The sequence below is a fragment of the Pygocentrus nattereri genome, chromosome 5, assembly GCF_015220715.1.
Source record: "Pygocentrus nattereri isolate fPygNat1 chromosome 5, fPygNat1.pri, whole genome shotgun sequence".
NCBI lineage: Eukaryota > Metazoa > Chordata > Actinopteri > Characiformes > Serrasalmidae > Pygocentrus > Pygocentrus nattereri.
The window spans coordinates 41,734,377-41,752,297 of record NC_051215.1 but is presented as its reverse complement, the minus strand read 5'-3'; the positions used below and the strand labels follow the sequence as shown (position 1 = coordinate 41,752,297).

Sequence of the window (17,921 nt, the reverse complement as noted above, 5' to 3'; positions counted from 1 at the left end):
GCTGACAACACACTGGAGTCTCATAAAGACAGAATGTGAACTACAGATCAGAAACAGTCATTTATTGCAACACGTGTCTGAGCTGTGTGAAGTGATGTCGTCTCATTAAACAGGGACAGAGGAGAAAGAAATGACATTCTTACAGTTTATAAGGCAAAAGTAAAAGAGCTAGAAGAACTACGAGAAAAGGACTTGACAAATACCTTCAGCATGTATTGCTGTTATGTACAAGTTGCTGAGTGTGCCACATAAATTAGCTTTCTGGCTAATTTTATTATAAAAATATTGCCATCACACTGAGCACACATCATCACTCATGTAATATAATATGCCTAAGTAATAAATAAAAGGTCTGGCCTACTTCTTCTTTCTTCCACCTCTAAAGCCTCTGACTGAACCTTGGCCAAAGCAAATCGATGATGGTACTCTGAAAAAAAGCACAACATTACAAAAGTTAAAAAAAAAAAAATACTATACGGTCACTCTACTATGGTATATTAAGAGAAAGTCTGAGAAAATCACTCACTTGTATGAGTATCGTGGTTTTTGCTGCTCAGGAGGCAGCTCCTGTTTCTCTGACTGTTGGGGCAGCGAAACATCCATCGCCTCACAATTTTCTGGTTCTCCATGCTGATTAACTGCATGGCCAGAGACCGCCATACAAACTTCCCACTGCTTAAGAGTCTTTTTCTCTTTTGTTCTGCTGAACAATAAATTAAACGAAGGCTTACTGTAACACACCAAACGTTGTTTTACACAGGCACAATTGAAAATTCATATAGATGCAAAAGTAATGGTGATGTATTTCCAGCACTCGCAGAGTGAATTTAATTTTTAAGTGATGTCTCACCTTTTGCTTTTCTTAGTTCTGTCAAATCTGAAGTCTGATGGATAGCTGTGGACTGTGATCAGATGATTTTTCCTCTCTTTGCTGGTCTGGAATTTCAGTCCACATCCCTCAACCAAGCATTGATACTGAAAAGCAATATCACAATAAACAGATTAAGTATACTGTTGTTTCAATAGGAAGCGGATATTTCATTTGATTATTCCATTTTTGGTGTGTGGGCAAAAACAGGCTATGTTAAAACCTTTTAATCCATCAGGATGCTAAAACACAATTCAAGGCAAAAACACAGTTACCATGTTTTCCTACACAGATCGTACATCAAGAGATCCTACAGGAAAGAATGGCAGCTGACATTTTCCCTGCTCAAAAACACACAGACTCAACTTACTCACTATCACCAAAAGGTGGCAGCATAACCTACACAAATCAGCTGTGGACTATCATGAATGGTAAATATTTCCTGCTCTTAACAAAAATAGTTCTTTATTGGGCACTACATGGCATTCACACTAAAAACTGGCTTATTTCAAAAGTGGTCCATGGGCATAATTAGACAGTAAGAGCAATGGGCCACTTACTGTTATGAGATAATGCCTTTCCTTGTAATGATTCTGATTCAATGTACTGTATCTGTTCTCCTAAACCCCCTTCTTTAAGAAAAAGAGTAAAACAAAGACAGTCCTGTTCTGTGCTGTCCAGGTCAGAGGGCTGATAAGATTTACATTCTGTAGAGACTGTTATTTTTTTTTTCCAGCCAGCAACACAACTCATAACAGAACAGAAGTAGAAACAATTTTTGGTTTGTAATCTGGGTTCCCTGTTTGGCTGCTCAGTTTAATTAACCTTCCTATATGTAATGTGATTATCAGCTGTGAGAAGAAAGCAAATTCAGCCAAGAATGTCCAGCATCAATCAAGTACAGCACTTCATATTAACAATCCATAACAATAGATATTATTAAGTTTGATACTGAGGCTCAGACCTAATTAAAATGTCAATATTTTATGTGTTAATATGTTCTGATTCTGCAGAATGCTATTCATATTAAAAAAAAGGCAGAGATCACCTTCAATTTATTTCATTTCCAGTCAAAACAGTCCTTAAATACAAGTTATTCATTTCAAATGTCAGGAGAAAAAAAACTGAAAACACATATTGAACAGGAAATTACACAGATGCCTCTGTATCATATCAAAATTTTCCACATTTAATGTCCACAATTCGCTTTTATTACAGCCTCCATCCTTTTCAGGAGATTTGCTTTCAGTTTTTAAAAGACATCTGCAAGGAAATTTTTTTCCATAATACCAGTTCAAATTCAGTCACAAATTGTTTATTTTCTGCTTCTCATGATCCAAAGAATACCGAACACATTCAGTGATGTTGCGGTCTGGACTCTGGCGTTGCCAGTCTATTGTCCTGAGAGCACCAGATTATTTGGTTAATATACAAATTTTCTTCTTTTTGTCTGTTTACTTTTTCCTCTTTTTACTTTCCTGTTTAATATAAAGTTGTTGACAGCGACACATCCTTTCAGACTCAAAGTGCTGACAGTGGAAGGATGGACAGAAACACCTGTGGATTTTTACAGACCTGAAGCAAGAGTGGAGCTTCATTTTCTCCTCTCTCTCACTCTCACTCTCCAAGACGAAAGCTTTAAATACTTTAATTTTCATGTTATGGTGACAGTTTTGGTGGTTTACCAGGTCTAGCATGATTGTCAGGATTGCCTCATTTTCTCTATAATTTTGAAAAATATGTTAATTAATTATTATTAGTTATGTTAAATAGTTGCCCCTAGGTGTGAGTGACTGTCTGTGTCTGTCTGTCTGCCCTGCGATGGACTGGCGACCTCCAGGGTGTATCCTGCCTTCTGCCCGAAGACTGCTGGGATAGGCTCCAGCACCCCCCCGGCGACCCTGACGGAGAAGCGGCTTAGAAAATGGATGGATGGATGTTAATTAATAACTTGCCCTTAATGGCTGTTTTGACTGTAAATTAAATAAATCAAAGCTGCTCACTGACTTCTGCACAGTGTACGAAATAGGTCTGCTCAGTTAGATAAAAGATCTCAAACAGAACCTTTTCAATGTCTGCTGCATCGGCCTTCTAACACAATAAGCCCCAAAAATCACAACGCCTGCAATTTATAACTGACATCAGAAAAAAAATGACATTAGAAAAAAAAGCCTAGTCAGTACAACATTCCGACACTAAATTATAAGGATATGCTGATTTTAATTGAGTATTTTTTAATACTGTATTATAATCCAGGGTCAGAATGTTGTAATGTTAAACATGCACATCTAAATACACTCAGTACCTAAGCTGATAATATTTCAGCTGTGCAAATGCAACCACTGCAGTTATGCTCTTATTTTAATGACATGAATGTGAATTTTAATATTACCATGCACTGTTTCTCTGCCATGACCTGAAAGAGGGAATCATGCCACTCCAGGATGTGTACGTCCAGTAGATGGTTTGACGGAAAAGAGCGCTTGCAGTTGGAGCATACATGACGATGGAGTGAATTGTAGTGGTGCTCATATCCCTCAAGAGTGTCAAATAACTGCTTACAGCCTGCAATGTGACACCTGAACTCTGAAACACTGCAAGAAAGTTACAGAAAGATGAAGGTGGTGACAAAAAAATAATACAGCCTGTCTAAAGCACACAGGCTATTTAAAGTCAAGCTGAAATCAAAACTGACCTTTTTTAGCTTGTTGGTTTATGTCCCTGGTCAGATTAAGTACAATTAATAATACCGTATCACATAAAAGACACGTTTAGTGACTTTTGTTCACCTCCAAAGTGTCTTCATTGTTTTTGTTACATCACTGTGCATCAGTGCACCTATGGCAACAACTGCTTTCTTCTGACTGTTCAGTTGATCACAATAATGTTTATTTCTTTAGGAAACAGAAAGCATAACATTTTATTTTTTATCTGATTTTATGGCTTCCTGTTGCAGTCTGTATATCTTTTTATCAGACGCATATCACAGGGTAAGGCCCGGCTTCTGAAACACTCCGAAAGGTCAATTTTTTTTTAATGTATACACAGCTACTTCCAGAATAATAGCACTTTAGAAGCTATGGGTTACATATAAAAAGCTAAAATAGAATTGTTGCCATAAGGCACCAGCTTACAGGAATGAAACTGCTGAACAATATAGGAGTAAATGCTATAGAGCTCTGCCTCAGGAGGAACAAACAAACTTACGTTTCCATGTGTAATGCATAGCTGTAGTAGTGATAAGCGCGTGTACACTGATTTAACTGTGTAAATGTCCACTCGGGCAAAAAATTACACTTATAAATCAGCATGCCAACACAGGCATGGTCATAACGGTTGACTCAGCGATCAGGTAATTAACTTATATGTTCTGTCAGTATCACTCACTTAGGCGCCTGGGTCTCGTCCGCAAGAGCTGTTACGAGATCTTGTAGGTATAAATGCCGGTGCACATCGCCATCCTGTCGTGGAAAACCAGACTTAGTGCAGCCAACTGAGAGGCAAACTGACTCCACTCATCACACTTATTTTCAATAAGACTCGATCAACGCTAACAACCTAGTAATGTGCTGATCACTCAAAACAAGCTACTGTGAAGGAATATCAGGAATATTAAGACATCTGGGATTTGGGAACTTTGCCTACGGTACAGTGAATCATCCAGTAACAAGCTGAGAAAGACATACTTCAAAAAACTCATCGTCTCTGTCTAGTCGGATTGTGTGAGGTGTGAATCTGAAGGGTGAGGGGTTCTCCTCTGCTCCTCCTCCTCCACTGACAGACTGGATCTCCTCGCTCTTCTCGAGGACCGGTATTGTATGAATATAGACTCTGGCAGCATCGCCGCCGTTTAAAAGTTGAAGCAGACTGGACTGCAACATAGCGCTCCACCGTCACTGCTCCGTCCAAACACTGCCCATGTTCTCACACACACACACACACACACACACACACATTCACGACTGACTTCCCGAAACGTCATTGAAACGTCATTGCAGCTGATTGGTCACTTTGCGGAGTCTGTCAGGTCCTAAAGACCCCGAACGGCGCAGAAACAGATCGCACCTCCAATCTACGGCCACTAGATGTCAGGATTTCGGTTTATTCTTAACACATTTTGCAAACACACTGCAAACTGATAGATATATAAATAAATAAATGAATAAATAATTTTAATAATGTATATTTCTGTAAATGTAACAGCAATATAGGTGTTATTTTAAAAATAAAAATATAAAGACTTTTATAGGAGCCTGAAAAAATGTTTTTTTGACAAGAAAATGACCAATGGGGTCATCATATTTTTATTGTTAATGATTACATCATCGCGACCCTGAGGGAGAAGCGGCTTAGAAAATGGATGGATGGATGGATGATTACACCATGAAATGCCTTTGGTTCCAGTAGAAATATAGAATTATTCCTACGCAGTTCAAAATACTTCACATTATTATTATTATCATTATAATTATCATTATTATTGTTGTTGTTGTTGTTGTTACTATTATTATTATTATTATTATTATTATTATTATTATTATGGTTTCTGGTTTGTTGTTAATCAGCAAACTGCACTGCACATGTGTGAACATTGTTTGTAATATGATTCGCTTTCTCTCTACTTTTGTCCTAGCGATCTATGGTAAATAGTTACTATAATTTTATGTGATCAAATTGAGGCGTTTCTGAAGATTTAGGTGGCGCAGTGTTTCCACAAGGTGGCAGCAAAAGCCAATTTGCTAAGGCCGCACTTACACTTTTTCATCTAGCCTTGAAAAACCGTTACCCACAGTAATAAGGCTTCTGATGGTCTGAACGTACAATTTAGCTTCAGGAAAAAATTACATCTACTCGTATTTCTCTGGTTATGATTAAAACCGACGAAGTACAGCCAGGGAACCAAAATAACCAAATTTATCGTATGTGTTCTTCCCCTGTAGGTTTGTACAGTAAAGTCTGATGGATAACTGAGCTCAGATGGTTTTTCTTGTCTTTGCTGGCAGTTGAACTGCTATACGGAGTATTGTATGAGGGCTCAACAGTGGACTAGACTAGTTCTGACGAATTCTGAGGAATTATTCTGATGACTTTATTCTGAGAAACATTGGTTGACTGGCTGTAATTGGCTCAATGACTGAGCTCACTGCTCTTACCGGATGAAGAGGTCACGCTCACACACACACACACACACACACACACACACAAAGGCGGAGCGATGCTAGAGCGGTGAATAAGTGGACTTCCTCGGAGTCCGGTTCTTTTCATTCAGTGGAGAGGTTTCACAGAAGAACCATGCGCTGTACTGGATTACTCTTCTCACTGCTTTTTCACGTCTCAGTTTGGGGTAAGTGTAATGATGGCTGTGATATCTGTGGTTGGTGAGAGCTGGAGGGCAGTTTGGATTAGTGTGAAGGGCAGTGAACATCAGCAGGAGCCACTCTAATAATATCAGAAACGTCATACATCAAGACTTAATTAATCAAAATAATCATTAATTAATTAATTGTTTATTAACAATTAATTAATGGATCCTTTGGACTTCTTTGTGCAGAGCTTTGCGCCGCTGCACATCCACGTCTCAGCCATGTGATGCACTATGATGTTGTCCAGCTTCAGCCCCTAAAAGGTCGAATGAAGAGGAGCGTTTCTTCTCAACAGGTGTGATGCTCTTTCACTACTGCTGAAGAACTGAGAGACTTAAAGATTTAGCTGGGAAATGAAGCCTGTTAGTTAAAACAAAGTGATGTATCTTTATAACAAAAAATAATTATAAATAAAGTTATATTTTTTCCCAGGTGGGTCCTCGTGAAGCTCCTTGAGCTTTTTTCGGTCAATGCTTAATGCCTTTTGTGTTATTTAAGAGATAAGATGTCTTCACTATTACTCTACAGTTTGGGAAAAAAGAACCCGTCTATAGGTCTGTCCAAACTTCTGGCTGGTACTGCTGTTCATTTTGAAAATGCTCAAGGAAAGACAAATACATCAAAATTTTACACATGAACATGCAACTATGTTACTGAGCAACTGCTGCTCACCTCTGCTCTGCTGTATATGAGACAGACAGAGTCTGGAGGAGAAACTCTTTCTTGAGCAGTGACATCATTTATGTTCAAATTAAAAAAATGTAAACGCTTACAAACGTCTACAAACACGAATCTGATATATATATATATATATATATATATATATATATATATATCGCTGTTAATATCGCCTTAATGATAACATGATTTCTTTTAACAGAAATATCCTGACACAGCTGAATATGCCTTGGCTGTTGATGGGAAAAACTTCACAATATATCTGGAAAGGAACAGGTGGGAAAATTTTATTGAGCAAATGTAAAAATAACATCACACACTAATTTAAATGACTTAAAAGAGTTGAGAGAGTTAGAAACTTGATACTCCCTTTTCCCTCATGCTTTCACTGCAGGGAGCTCTTAGGAAAGCAGTATACGCTGAGTTACTACACAGAAGATGGGATGAAGGTGATAACGCCTCCATCTACCACGGTAAGACAGTTGAAGTGTTAAGAAAAGTGTTTATGAAGCTCTGGAGTTACTTAATGTGTTTGATTAATTGTGGTCTCTCCTTGTCTCTCTGCAGGATCACTGCTACTATCAGGGACATATCCAAAACATGAAGGATTCCTCAGTCAGTGTTGGCCTGTGCTCCGGCATGAGGTAAGATAGATCATGTCATGATGGGCACACTATATATTGGGCTGATTATGTGTAATTATCATGTATTTTAAAACTAACTGTTATTTCAGTTGACATATTTGGAGATTTACTTCATTATATGATAACAACGTCCATTTTCTATGTAAATGCAGAAGCTAATACTGTTTCTATGAAGTGACCTCAGTATATGTTGAATATGTTAATATGTCTCTAGTCTATTTGAGTCTATTTTTTCAGGTTGATTTTACATATCACAGTTCTTGGATCAAAACCATGTATCTCCAAAATAGTAACTTTACAGGACAAGGAAAAAACCTTCTTTACTTTTAATGTAAATCAATGGGACCAGACATCTTTCCAAGTAATTTTGGACCATTTCTTTTGGTCCGTTCTTCATGAATTTCACACACAATGTAAAGACCAACAGACATTGTCAAATTATTCCAAAAACTGAAAAACGACAAAAGTGGAGATACAAGGTTTTGTTCCAAGAACAGCAATATGGATAATTTGTTATGTTATTGTCACATCAGTCATGGTGGGTTTAATTTGTATACAAAAATGTTTACTAATGCAAAAGAAAATAAAATGTCTTTATTTACCATGCATTTTTTTAACTTATGGCTGAAAATGAAAAACTAAAATATTACATTGTTATTGGAAACACTAAAGATCTTTTGGTAAAGAAGAGTTTTACTGTTTGACATACTCAGCTAATTTTGTGATCTGAAAAGGTCTGAATGATCTGTGAATACTCCCTTGCTAAATGTACGCTATACAAGCAGTACACCATAAACCCACTACTTTATCTTTTGCAGAGGGTTTGTGAGAGCGGAAAATCAGGTCTATCTGATTGAGCCGTTGAAGAAGTCTCTAGCAGGGGACCATGCAGTTTACAAACAAGAGCACCTGAGGACTAAGAGGGCAGCTGTTCAGTACATAAACGACACAGTGTACGACCTTGGGCCAAGGTTTTCTGGACTGTATAACAGCAGAAACATGGTACTAGGACTAATAGGTCATGTTTTGCAGTGTGTGAAATGTCAGTTCATTTTATAGTTTTTTTAGCAACTTTGTCTCTTGCTGTGCAAGCTTAACACAATTTTTCACTTTCACCTAGAATAACAAGGCACCCATTGGAGCACAGCGCTTTATTGAGATGGTTTTGGTAGTTGATTATAAAGAGGTGAGCTTTGTGTGTGTGTGTGTGTGTGTGTGTGTGTGTGTGTGTGTGTGTGTGTGTGTGTGTGTGTGTGTGTGTGTGTGTGTGTGTGTATGAGGATTGTCCATGATTTTGTTGTGAATACTTTCATTTTGCAAAATGTATTTTTATATTTTAGTACAAAAAGTTTGGAAGCTTGAAGGATGTGCAGAAGAGAATGCTTGAAGTTGCTAATCATGTAGACAAGGTATTTTAATGAAAACATACATTTTCTTTTGTTTGACATTATAAAGACATGGCATACAGTCATGATTTTTGATAGTATTTTGTTTCTGAAGCACATAATACATTATTTTACTACACTTTTTCTGCAGCTGTATCGCCATCTGAACATCCGTGTTATGCTAGTGGGACTAGAGGTGTGGTCCAAGGGAGATCAGATTGAGGTCAGTTCTGTGCCGAACCTCATGCTGGACAGATTTTTAAAGTGGCGTCAGACAACCCTCCTGACAAGAAAGAAGCATGACAGTGCCCAGTTTGTTACGTGAGTAATTTGTATTTTATTCTGATTTGTTTAAAGCAAGACATCTGACGCTGACATTTCTGTATTTCTACTGCGTTGTTATAATTGTAATCTGGTCATTGTTAGTGTTTTTAACATTTTCCATATTGATGTCAATATCTTTTTTTCCTTTCTTAAATAATTCAGCGCAACAGACTTTGACGGGTCAACTGTTGGTTTGGCTCCTCTGAATGCTATGTGCTCTTCCAGATCTGGAGCTGTGAATGAGGTTTGTTTTGTGGACTTATGATCAGTATCAGTCTTCAATGCTAGAATAACAATCAATACAATCTACTGTCCTTGAAAGGAATTGCACATGGACACATTTGGGGTCTGAATTTTTGCTGATTTTACTTTGAACTGGAGCTACAAGTCTAATGTAGCTTAAAATAAATGGAATTCTATGTCATCTAACATCTCATAGACATCTATGACATTATATCAAAGCTCCACTGTAAAACTAAAGCAAGCAACAACCAATTATGTTTTTGGATAACACGGAAAATGTGTAAATTTAAATTTTCTTTATACAATAGATACTATATATACTATATATACTGTAGTTTAAGCACTGATGGCTGATTTTCAGTTAACAACACCTGCATAAAATGATACATCCATAAAAAGACATCACCACAGTAATTCTAAATATTTGCTTTTCAGGATCATAGTATAAATCCTCTTGGTGTGGCCTCCACCATTGCCCATGAAATGGGCCATAACCTGGGCATGTCACATGATGAGCCACACTGTGGCTGTTCATCAAGATCTAGCCAGGGCTGTATCATGGGAGAGAGTATTGGGTAAGAAACAACATTTCATAACAGTTCTCAGTTAACAACATTAAGGAGAACACAAGCATTGTACAAGCATTAGAAAGACTATTTGTTCTGATTGTAATTTCTCTTTTCTCACTTTTCCAATAGACTTGTTTACCCTGAAGCCTTCAGCACATGCAGTAAAGTGGCTTTGGAGATGTTTTTGCAGAACTATGACAGCAGCTGCCTGTTGGATGTTCCAAAGGAAGAAGATGTGTATGGTGGTCCGGTGTGTGGTAATGCCTTTGTGGAAAAAGGCGAAGAGTGCGACTGTGGAACAGTGGAGGTAAGACATACCTTTCAAAATACTTTCTTACAGTGTTATTAAGTTGCAATGTGTAATTTTTTTGCTTAAAATTGAAAGACGTAGGCTCCCAAGTGATGCAACCATCTAAGTTTTGGCCTATCATTGAGTGATTGCAAGTTTGATTCCCGGTTATACCATAGCCTTCCATGGCTGTGAGTCCAAGAGAGCACAATTGGCTTTGTTCTGTTTGGGTGGGTAGAGTGGCTGTACCTCTCCTCCCTCACTCAAGGTGGGCCAACATGAACATCTGTCAGCTAATAGATGCTTAGTGTCCTTTTCCAAGTGTATTAAGTTGTTCAATGGAATTGCATTAGCAGCAGTTCAAAAAGATGCAGTGGCTTTCTTTACATGACTTGGAGGAAGCATGTGCTAGCCTTCACCCTCCTAGCACAAATAGTATCGTGTGATTGGAGGAGGCCAAGCTAGCAGGTAGAATTGTGCATTACAGAAAGTAAGGGAGAAATTTGGGAAAAATACTGACCTCGCTGTCTGGGTGGGTAGGGTGCCCCCCCTTCTCCCCCATCACTTAGCATGACGCTAGTTAGCACAGGTGTCTGTTAGCTGATGTAACAGATCTGATGGATGCTGCTTTCCTCCAAACGCGTTAGGCTGTCCAATGACATTGCATGAACGGCAGTTCAAAAAAATGTGGTGGCTGGTTTCACAGGTCTCTGAGGAAGCGTATGCTAGCCTTCACCCTCCTAGGGTTGGTAGTATCATGTGATTGGGGGAGACCTAACTAGCAGGTGGAATTGGAGACGACTAAATTGAGGAGAAAATTGGGTAGAAATGAAAAAAATAAATATCCTTCCACCAGAGAGGTCTCCAAATCCTAATTTACATAGAGTAGCTTTAAGAATGCTAGAGAGGTAGCTGTCCTGTATTTATGATCTCTTATTATTCAATTAATGCAGGAATGCAAGAACCCTTGCTGTAATGCCACTACTTGCAGGCTGACAGAGGGCTCAAAGTGTGCACATGGGGAATGCTGTGAAAAATGCCAGGTAAAAACAAAAATGCATCATTCACTCACATAAAACTGAATTAGAGACTAATGTTAAGGCTCTGATAATGTTGACTGCTTCATCTATTCTGCAAGGATTTCTGGATACACTTTAAAATTAGCAGAGCTGACTCTGGTTAGTCAGTTCTAGTTAATCAGTTCTACCTAAAATGATTGATAGATTTATGTTTTTCGTGGGCTGCACATTAACTACTTAAACCATTTTCTTTCTTTGTTAGTCTTTAACAAAGAAAAAACAATGCATGTGTGTCAGAATTATGTTTATTATATGATGAGTGATATACCTATTTCTTAAATTTGCATTTGGGTGCTTGGTAAAAGTTTGACTCATCTGACTGAGGTCTGCTCAGTAATGCTGAAAACATGGGCTCATTTTATCTGACATGAAATTTATTGTTTTTCCATTTAATTCTGGAAACACACAGCAAATTGAAGTCTGCTTATGAGTTTACAAGTTAGCAACCTCTCTTTCTTGCCTCCAGCTGAAGGGTGCAGGCGGCGTGTGCAGACACAGTGCTCATGATTGTGATCTGGAGGAGTATTGTACTGGTAAATCAGCACAATGTCCTAAAGATGACTACAAGATGAATGGGCTTCCATGCAACTATGGCCAGGGTTACTGCTATAATGGCGAGTGTCCGACGCTTAAGGAACACTGCAAGAAGCTGTGGGGCCCAGGTACCATTGCAAAGCCATTATAAAATTTTAATTCTTTCTCATGATGATTCCTAGTTGTAATGGATAGGTCTCTTAAAATCATTATTTCATTATCTCATTATTTGGATCATTATTTGTTGTTGTTAATTTAGTCATATCAGTAAATTGCTCATTTATTAGAGTGCTTGAAAAACTACTCTGTTGTTTTCTCTCATACTTCTTCTTATTCTTCTTCCACACTTTTCTGCGATTAATCCAGCCTGAACCGCTTAACGTACAGACTCCGTTCAAACTGCGTTTCGAAGGTCTCAACGCTGTGACTTGTGCTGTGTATTTTTGTCGATCGGATTGGTAGTTTTTAATAAAATTAAGTTTAAAATTTCAAAACCTCCCATAAGAATGAATGGCGGAATGTTCAGAACTTCTAATTCTGACCGACATCGATGATGTCACAGCAGGCCACTCAGTCTCACAGACACAGCTGTCATGCAGGGAATCTGCTTTAAAATCCTTAAACATTCACCTAGAAACTCCATTTAAGTTTTAGATGATAGAGAAAGATACGTGTCCTTTCTGAAACCTCCAAATATCTCATCGTTTTATCAATTAGCTTTAGAGTTATGAACATTTGTTTGGCACTTGGCACAGAAATCTGTCCCATTCACTCCCATGTAAATTTCTCAAAATCAGAATCTGCTTATTTCAAGATTTTCTCTGTGTTTAACTTGTCATAACTCAGACATTTTCTTCTCAATACACACAATGTGACACCAAAATAATCCTCAAGGGGTCTTAACTCACACCATCTATCTGGTTAAGCGATAGAGTAAACATTTCCTGAGTTATGACTGTTTGTTCAGAGGGTGCAAATTGGACTCAAACAAGACTTCTCCACTAAGAGCTGCATAATAACAGAGTGACAGTTAATTTGAATGACTTCTCCCCCTTCCCCCTCAAACACATACATCTCTCCCTTTCACACACACACACACACACACACACACACACACACACACACACACACACACACACACACACACACACACACACACACACACACACACACACATATACCTGCAGCTCTTTTCAAGCACTCTTGCAATTCCTTCAGGAAATGCACATCTAGTTACAATTTAATATCTCTTCACTTTCCAGGTGCTGATGTAGACATAGATTGCTTTAGACACAATACCTTTGATAAAAGTTGTGCAAGGTCTGGATCTGGCAACTGTGACCAACAGTAAGTTCAGCTTTTGATGTTAATGTTTAGTCTTTGTTGAAACTGGGTAAAAGCCTTGTCTGTAAACAGAAACATATTTGTTTCTTAGCAATAATAAATGTTTCATTTCTTTTAGGCACATCAAATGTGGAAAAATTTACTGCTCAGGTGGAAATGATTTTCCAATAACCAGGGAAAAATATCTCTCTACCTTCGGTGCGAAAACATGTTATTCAGCTCTGGAAATCTTTGACAAAGACAGCGTAGGGATGGTGCCAACGGGTACCAAATGTGGGACAAATAAGGTTAGTGAATGAACTCAGCAGAGTATGCAGTGCTTTTAGAGTGATGGAGACACTTCATTTATATCTGCCACACTGATGATGACATTTTGGAGGAGTGACATTTGTTCATCTGTTTGTTAACAGGTGTGCTACAACAACCTTTGCCAAGACCTGAGCGTCTACAAAACCAAGAACTGTTCTGCAAAATGCAATAATCATGGGGTACGGGACATGGCTGGTTTCTATTATCTGTGTCAGATGAAAAGATTTGAAGATAAATTATGAAGAGCTGATTCACATAATACTTTGTTTGAGGTTTCTGTAATAGTAATTCAAAATGGACTTTGCAAAAGGTCTTTTAGAGAATAGGAGTGCATGCCCTTTTGAGCTGACCTTTTCTCCATTGTTTGGAATATTCAGCAGGCGTTAACCAATGGCCATGGAGATTTCCACTTCTTAACTGTACTATTTTAATGTATTGTAGGTGTGTAACCATGAGAATCAGTGCCACTGTGATGCGGGCTGGGCTCCCCCCCACTGTGATGTGAAACTGTTCAATGTTGCGAACAGTAAGTCAACTTCAACCAAAATATCACATTTTCACATATACAATTTAATACATATACAATTTCACATTTACAATTCAATCTGATCAAACAAGAGACCTGTTTTCTTAGTAATATGCATGCTTGTGTTAAGGGCTCTTGCTAACATGTCCTATGTACGTACTGACAGGAAAAGATGCTGTGATCATTGGTGTGACCACGTCTGTAGTCATCCTGCTGCTGATTACTTTAGTTATTGGAGCCTCAGTGTGTTGCAAGAAACAAAAGACACCATTCAACAAGCAAAGGTTAGAATACAGAATTTGTTTGGACATTTATTCAATGGGTTCATATAATGGAAAACCAAATTTTGAATGAAATGTAAACACTTTTACAGTTTCTAAACATACCACTTATCACAGAGTCCAAAAGTGGCTTCAAACACAACCAATTTTGAATTAACTGTTTCTGTGATGTCATGAGAACTCATTTACATATACGCACCTATTCAGCCATTTACAGCAATTTATACCTGTACAACGATACAGCAATTTAGCCCTGTCCATTCATACTGAAGTTCAGAGTAGTGCTTCAGAACTGAGTGCTTTCTAAATGAGGCACAATACAGAGTAACCTATCAGAACAGAGCTCATTTAGTTTATATAGGTCTTAAATTCACAAAAACAGCCTGTTTAATCCTAAAAGACAAAGAAAGGTTGAAAAATGCTTATGTAAAAGTGAATCAGGACATTTTTGGTTAGTAAAACCACAGATTTTATAAAAGGACCACAAAGAAAACAGTAAAATACAGGAAAAATGTAGGATGTGGGTTTTTAAAATTTTCTACATAGCCAGCTGTTATCTCGTGTCATGTACATGTAGTACACCTTCTCAAACGAGTGCTTTTTCTTCCAAAAGGTCCTTTAAGAACACTCACACCTACTCAGGTCAGTCCAACCCAGTGTTCCAGCCGAGCAGTGCAAAGAACAGCCCCAGATGTGGACCCCCACGTATCAGTCAGCCCACTTTCATGGAGTCAACTGCAACTCAAGCCTGCAAGTCTCTGTTTTCCCCAACTCCACCTAGCAGACCAGCACCACAGGTTGGATCATTGTTCAGCCACTAAACTAGACGCTCATAGGGAAACACACTATATTGTTGTTATATTCCAAACTCTGCACTGAATATGTTGTAATATATTATACTAATTACTGCCCACCTCTTCCCCACAGCCTCCAAAGTTAGCAGAACCAAGAATGGAACAGGTAATTCACACACACACCCCCACACACACGCACACACACACACACACACACACACCCACCCACACACACACACCCACCCACACACACACACACACACACACCCACCCACACACACACACACCCACACCCACACACACACACACACACACACACACACCCACCCACACACACACACACACACACACACACACACACACTCACCCACCCACCCACACACACACACACACACACACACACACCCACCCACACACACACCCACCCACACCCACACACACACACACACACACACACACACATTTTCTAAGCCGCTTTTTCTATTTCTAAACCTCAGGGTACAGGTAATTCAGTATAGTTATTTTTGAAAGTTTTAAGTTGTGAACGGTCGTGTACATTATTTATCCGTGTTGACAGTCCTTTTATGTTTTATTTTCAGACTGCAAAACCTTCAATTCCAGCTCCTGTTGTTCCAAGTAACACTTTTGTTCCTCAGGTAAGGATGAAAATAGTCCACTACTAGATACAGCACTAGATGTTAAGTATGTTTTATTGTTTAATTTGTTGTGGAATTTTTGATATCTTGTGTTTACTTCAGACAAAGCCTTTGCTTCCACCATCCAAACCTCTACCTCCATCAAGACCTCTACCTCCTCTGGTGTCTAAACCCGTAAGTCTTTATGATCACAATACATATGTGAAATATGTAAGTGATAGAACCTTGTTAGTATACCTAAAGGCGAATTCCACCAACTTTAAAAAATGTCTGCATAATTTAACTGTTGAAAGATAAACAAAGTGATTCAGAGTAAAATTTTTCTTTGTAGAGAAAGTAATTTCTTTTTGGTGGTGGTGGTGATAGGAACCAGGGTAGTGATGTCAACAACACAGATATAGACAGTTTATGTAATATCCAACATGACCAGTAAAGCTGTTTGTGTCTTTTTATGTGTAATATTGATTATAGTAAAATAGGGGTAAATTTAAAAAGTGACTTTGTTTGCATCTTAATGATTTAATTGTTTAATTTCCTCTGTAAGTATTATTTTGGAAGATTAGTATTTAAATTTAAAGTACCATTTAAATTGAATACTTGCACTCTCACATTTCCAAGAGAAAAATATACTTTTTACTACTTACGTTTCAAATGTCTTAATACAGATTTGAAAAACTATTCGATTTTTTGCTTTTTCTTTTGCCAAGTTTTTTTTGTGCTTTTTTATTTTATGTATTTTATTGTAATGTGAAATTAAATTGTCCATAACTATGGCAATATTACTGAATATTTTATTGGTTAAAATGTTCCACATTTTTTTATTTCCACTGCAGTTTATTTTTGACTTCATCCTTGCACTTTTAACAGAGATTTTTAACAAGTTTAGAATTTTAACACTTTTAACAAGATTTTGATAACCTAATAGAGTCTCTGTACATCTTTAGTCACTGACATCACCTCTATTTTAGTAACCAACCCAGTTAGCACAGCCACCTCCCACTTCTAAATAGTAGCAACAGTCCTGTTGTGGACCTCTATTACATGTCTTGTCTCTCTGACATGCTGCTGTCACAGCTTCAGAGACAATGATTTCCTGAATAGTGGCAGATTATTACATTATTATACCTGCTTTGTTCACTTTTGTAGGTGTATAAACCAAAATCACCTCCAATGCCTCCTGTGAAACCATCAGGGACACAGCCAGCATGGAATGCACCTCAAGTAGGTTTCTTTGAACACCATGGATTTTTAAATGGCTTGTTTATTGTCTGTATATTTCACTGAGTTTTTAATGGTTTAATGTCCTTTTTCTGTACAATAGGTAATGGCTCCGCCAAAGGTCGCTCTGAAACCCCCTACGAAGTTCAGATGATCTAATGCAGAGTGAATCATTGTGGGCACCAGGAGATGCTTTATGAGCAATCTTAATGCCTCTGCAGGGGCTGCCGCTTTGAGGATGAGTCAAATGAAACTTTGTTTCCACCTTGGCACTGAGTAACAAGATTCACTTGAAGAAGATGGGGGGATGTATCCTGGACAGAATTGAATATCTGTGTGCACTCAGGGACTTATATCTATTTTGCTATTGCTAAACTATTTTGGTACGGCACAGTTGTTTTAGTTATCTTCTAATGAATGTATATGTAGCATCTTCCTTGTTATTTTGCCAAGCAGGACAAAATGTAAATACAAGAATATCATTCAGAGGTTTCACACTGTAAAAGTCAGGTGGCTGTTAAATGCATTTATTTTGTAAACTGCCATTTTTTGCCTCATCTTTTAAGAGGGACTTCTTTTTGTCTTGGTTTAGGTTTCCTATTTCTTCTTACACTCAGACAAAAGCAATTGAATGTTGGCTAATTCATCCACTGAATGTTTTCACATGTTGCCTAATTATTCTCAGCTGGTCTGATTGTTTTTAACTGTAAGAATTTAAACATTTTTTTTCTAATGCGTATTTTAATTGTTATTTATGTTTTAAATATAAATAAAATATTTTTTTTCAGCTTTGTTCTCCAGTATTTCAGTAGCCTAC

At 37.9% G+C, this 17,921-nt stretch overlaps 2 protein-coding genes across 3 annotated transcripts; one reads left to right on the top strand and one right to left on the bottom strand.

Annotated features, from left to right (window-relative positions):
• Nucleotides 1–41: 41 nt before the first annotated feature.
• Nucleotides 42–4,831, bottom strand: znf511 (zinc finger protein 511). Of its 2 annotated transcripts, none has more exons than XM_017696569.2 (6): nt 4,555–4,831; nt 4,256–4,329; nt 3,261–3,462; nt 851–975; nt 527–703; nt 42–427 (listed from the first exon to the last, which is right to left on the bottom strand). In XM_017696569.2, exons 1-6 carry the CDS (start codon nt 4,747–4,749, stop codon nt 358–360), a joined length of 843 nt encoding a protein of 280 aa, XP_017552058.1. In that variant the 5' UTR covers nt 4,750–4,831; the 3' UTR covers nt 42–357. The 2 variants fall into 2 exon arrangements, with proteins under 2 accessions (XP_017552058.1, XP_017552059.1); XM_017696570.2 differs by having other exon boundaries at nt 527–700; nt 4,555–4,830.
• A 1,273-nt stretch (nt 4,832–6,104) lies between these two features.
• On the top strand, nt 6,105–17,836 carry adam8a (ADAM metallopeptidase domain 8a). Its single transcript, XM_017696483.2, has 25 exons — nt 6,105–6,212; nt 6,420–6,526; nt 7,112–7,185; nt 7,304–7,382; nt 7,477–7,553; nt 8,372–8,555; nt 8,674–8,739; nt 8,894–8,962; nt 9,090–9,259; nt 9,425–9,506; nt 9,941–10,080; nt 10,204–10,381; nt 11,317–11,406; nt 11,909–12,104; nt 13,239–13,323; nt 13,439–13,607; nt 13,731–13,808; nt 14,071–14,155; nt 14,322–14,439; nt 15,050–15,233; nt 15,364–15,396; nt 15,830–15,886; nt 15,989–16,060; nt 17,033–17,107; nt 17,208–17,836. Exons 1-25 carry the CDS (start codon nt 6,161–6,163, stop codon nt 17,256–17,258), a joined length of 2,571 nt encoding a protein of 856 aa, XP_017551972.1. The 5' UTR covers nt 6,105–6,160; the 3' UTR covers nt 17,259–17,836.
• The last annotated feature ends 85 nt before the right edge of the window (nt 17,837–17,921 follow it).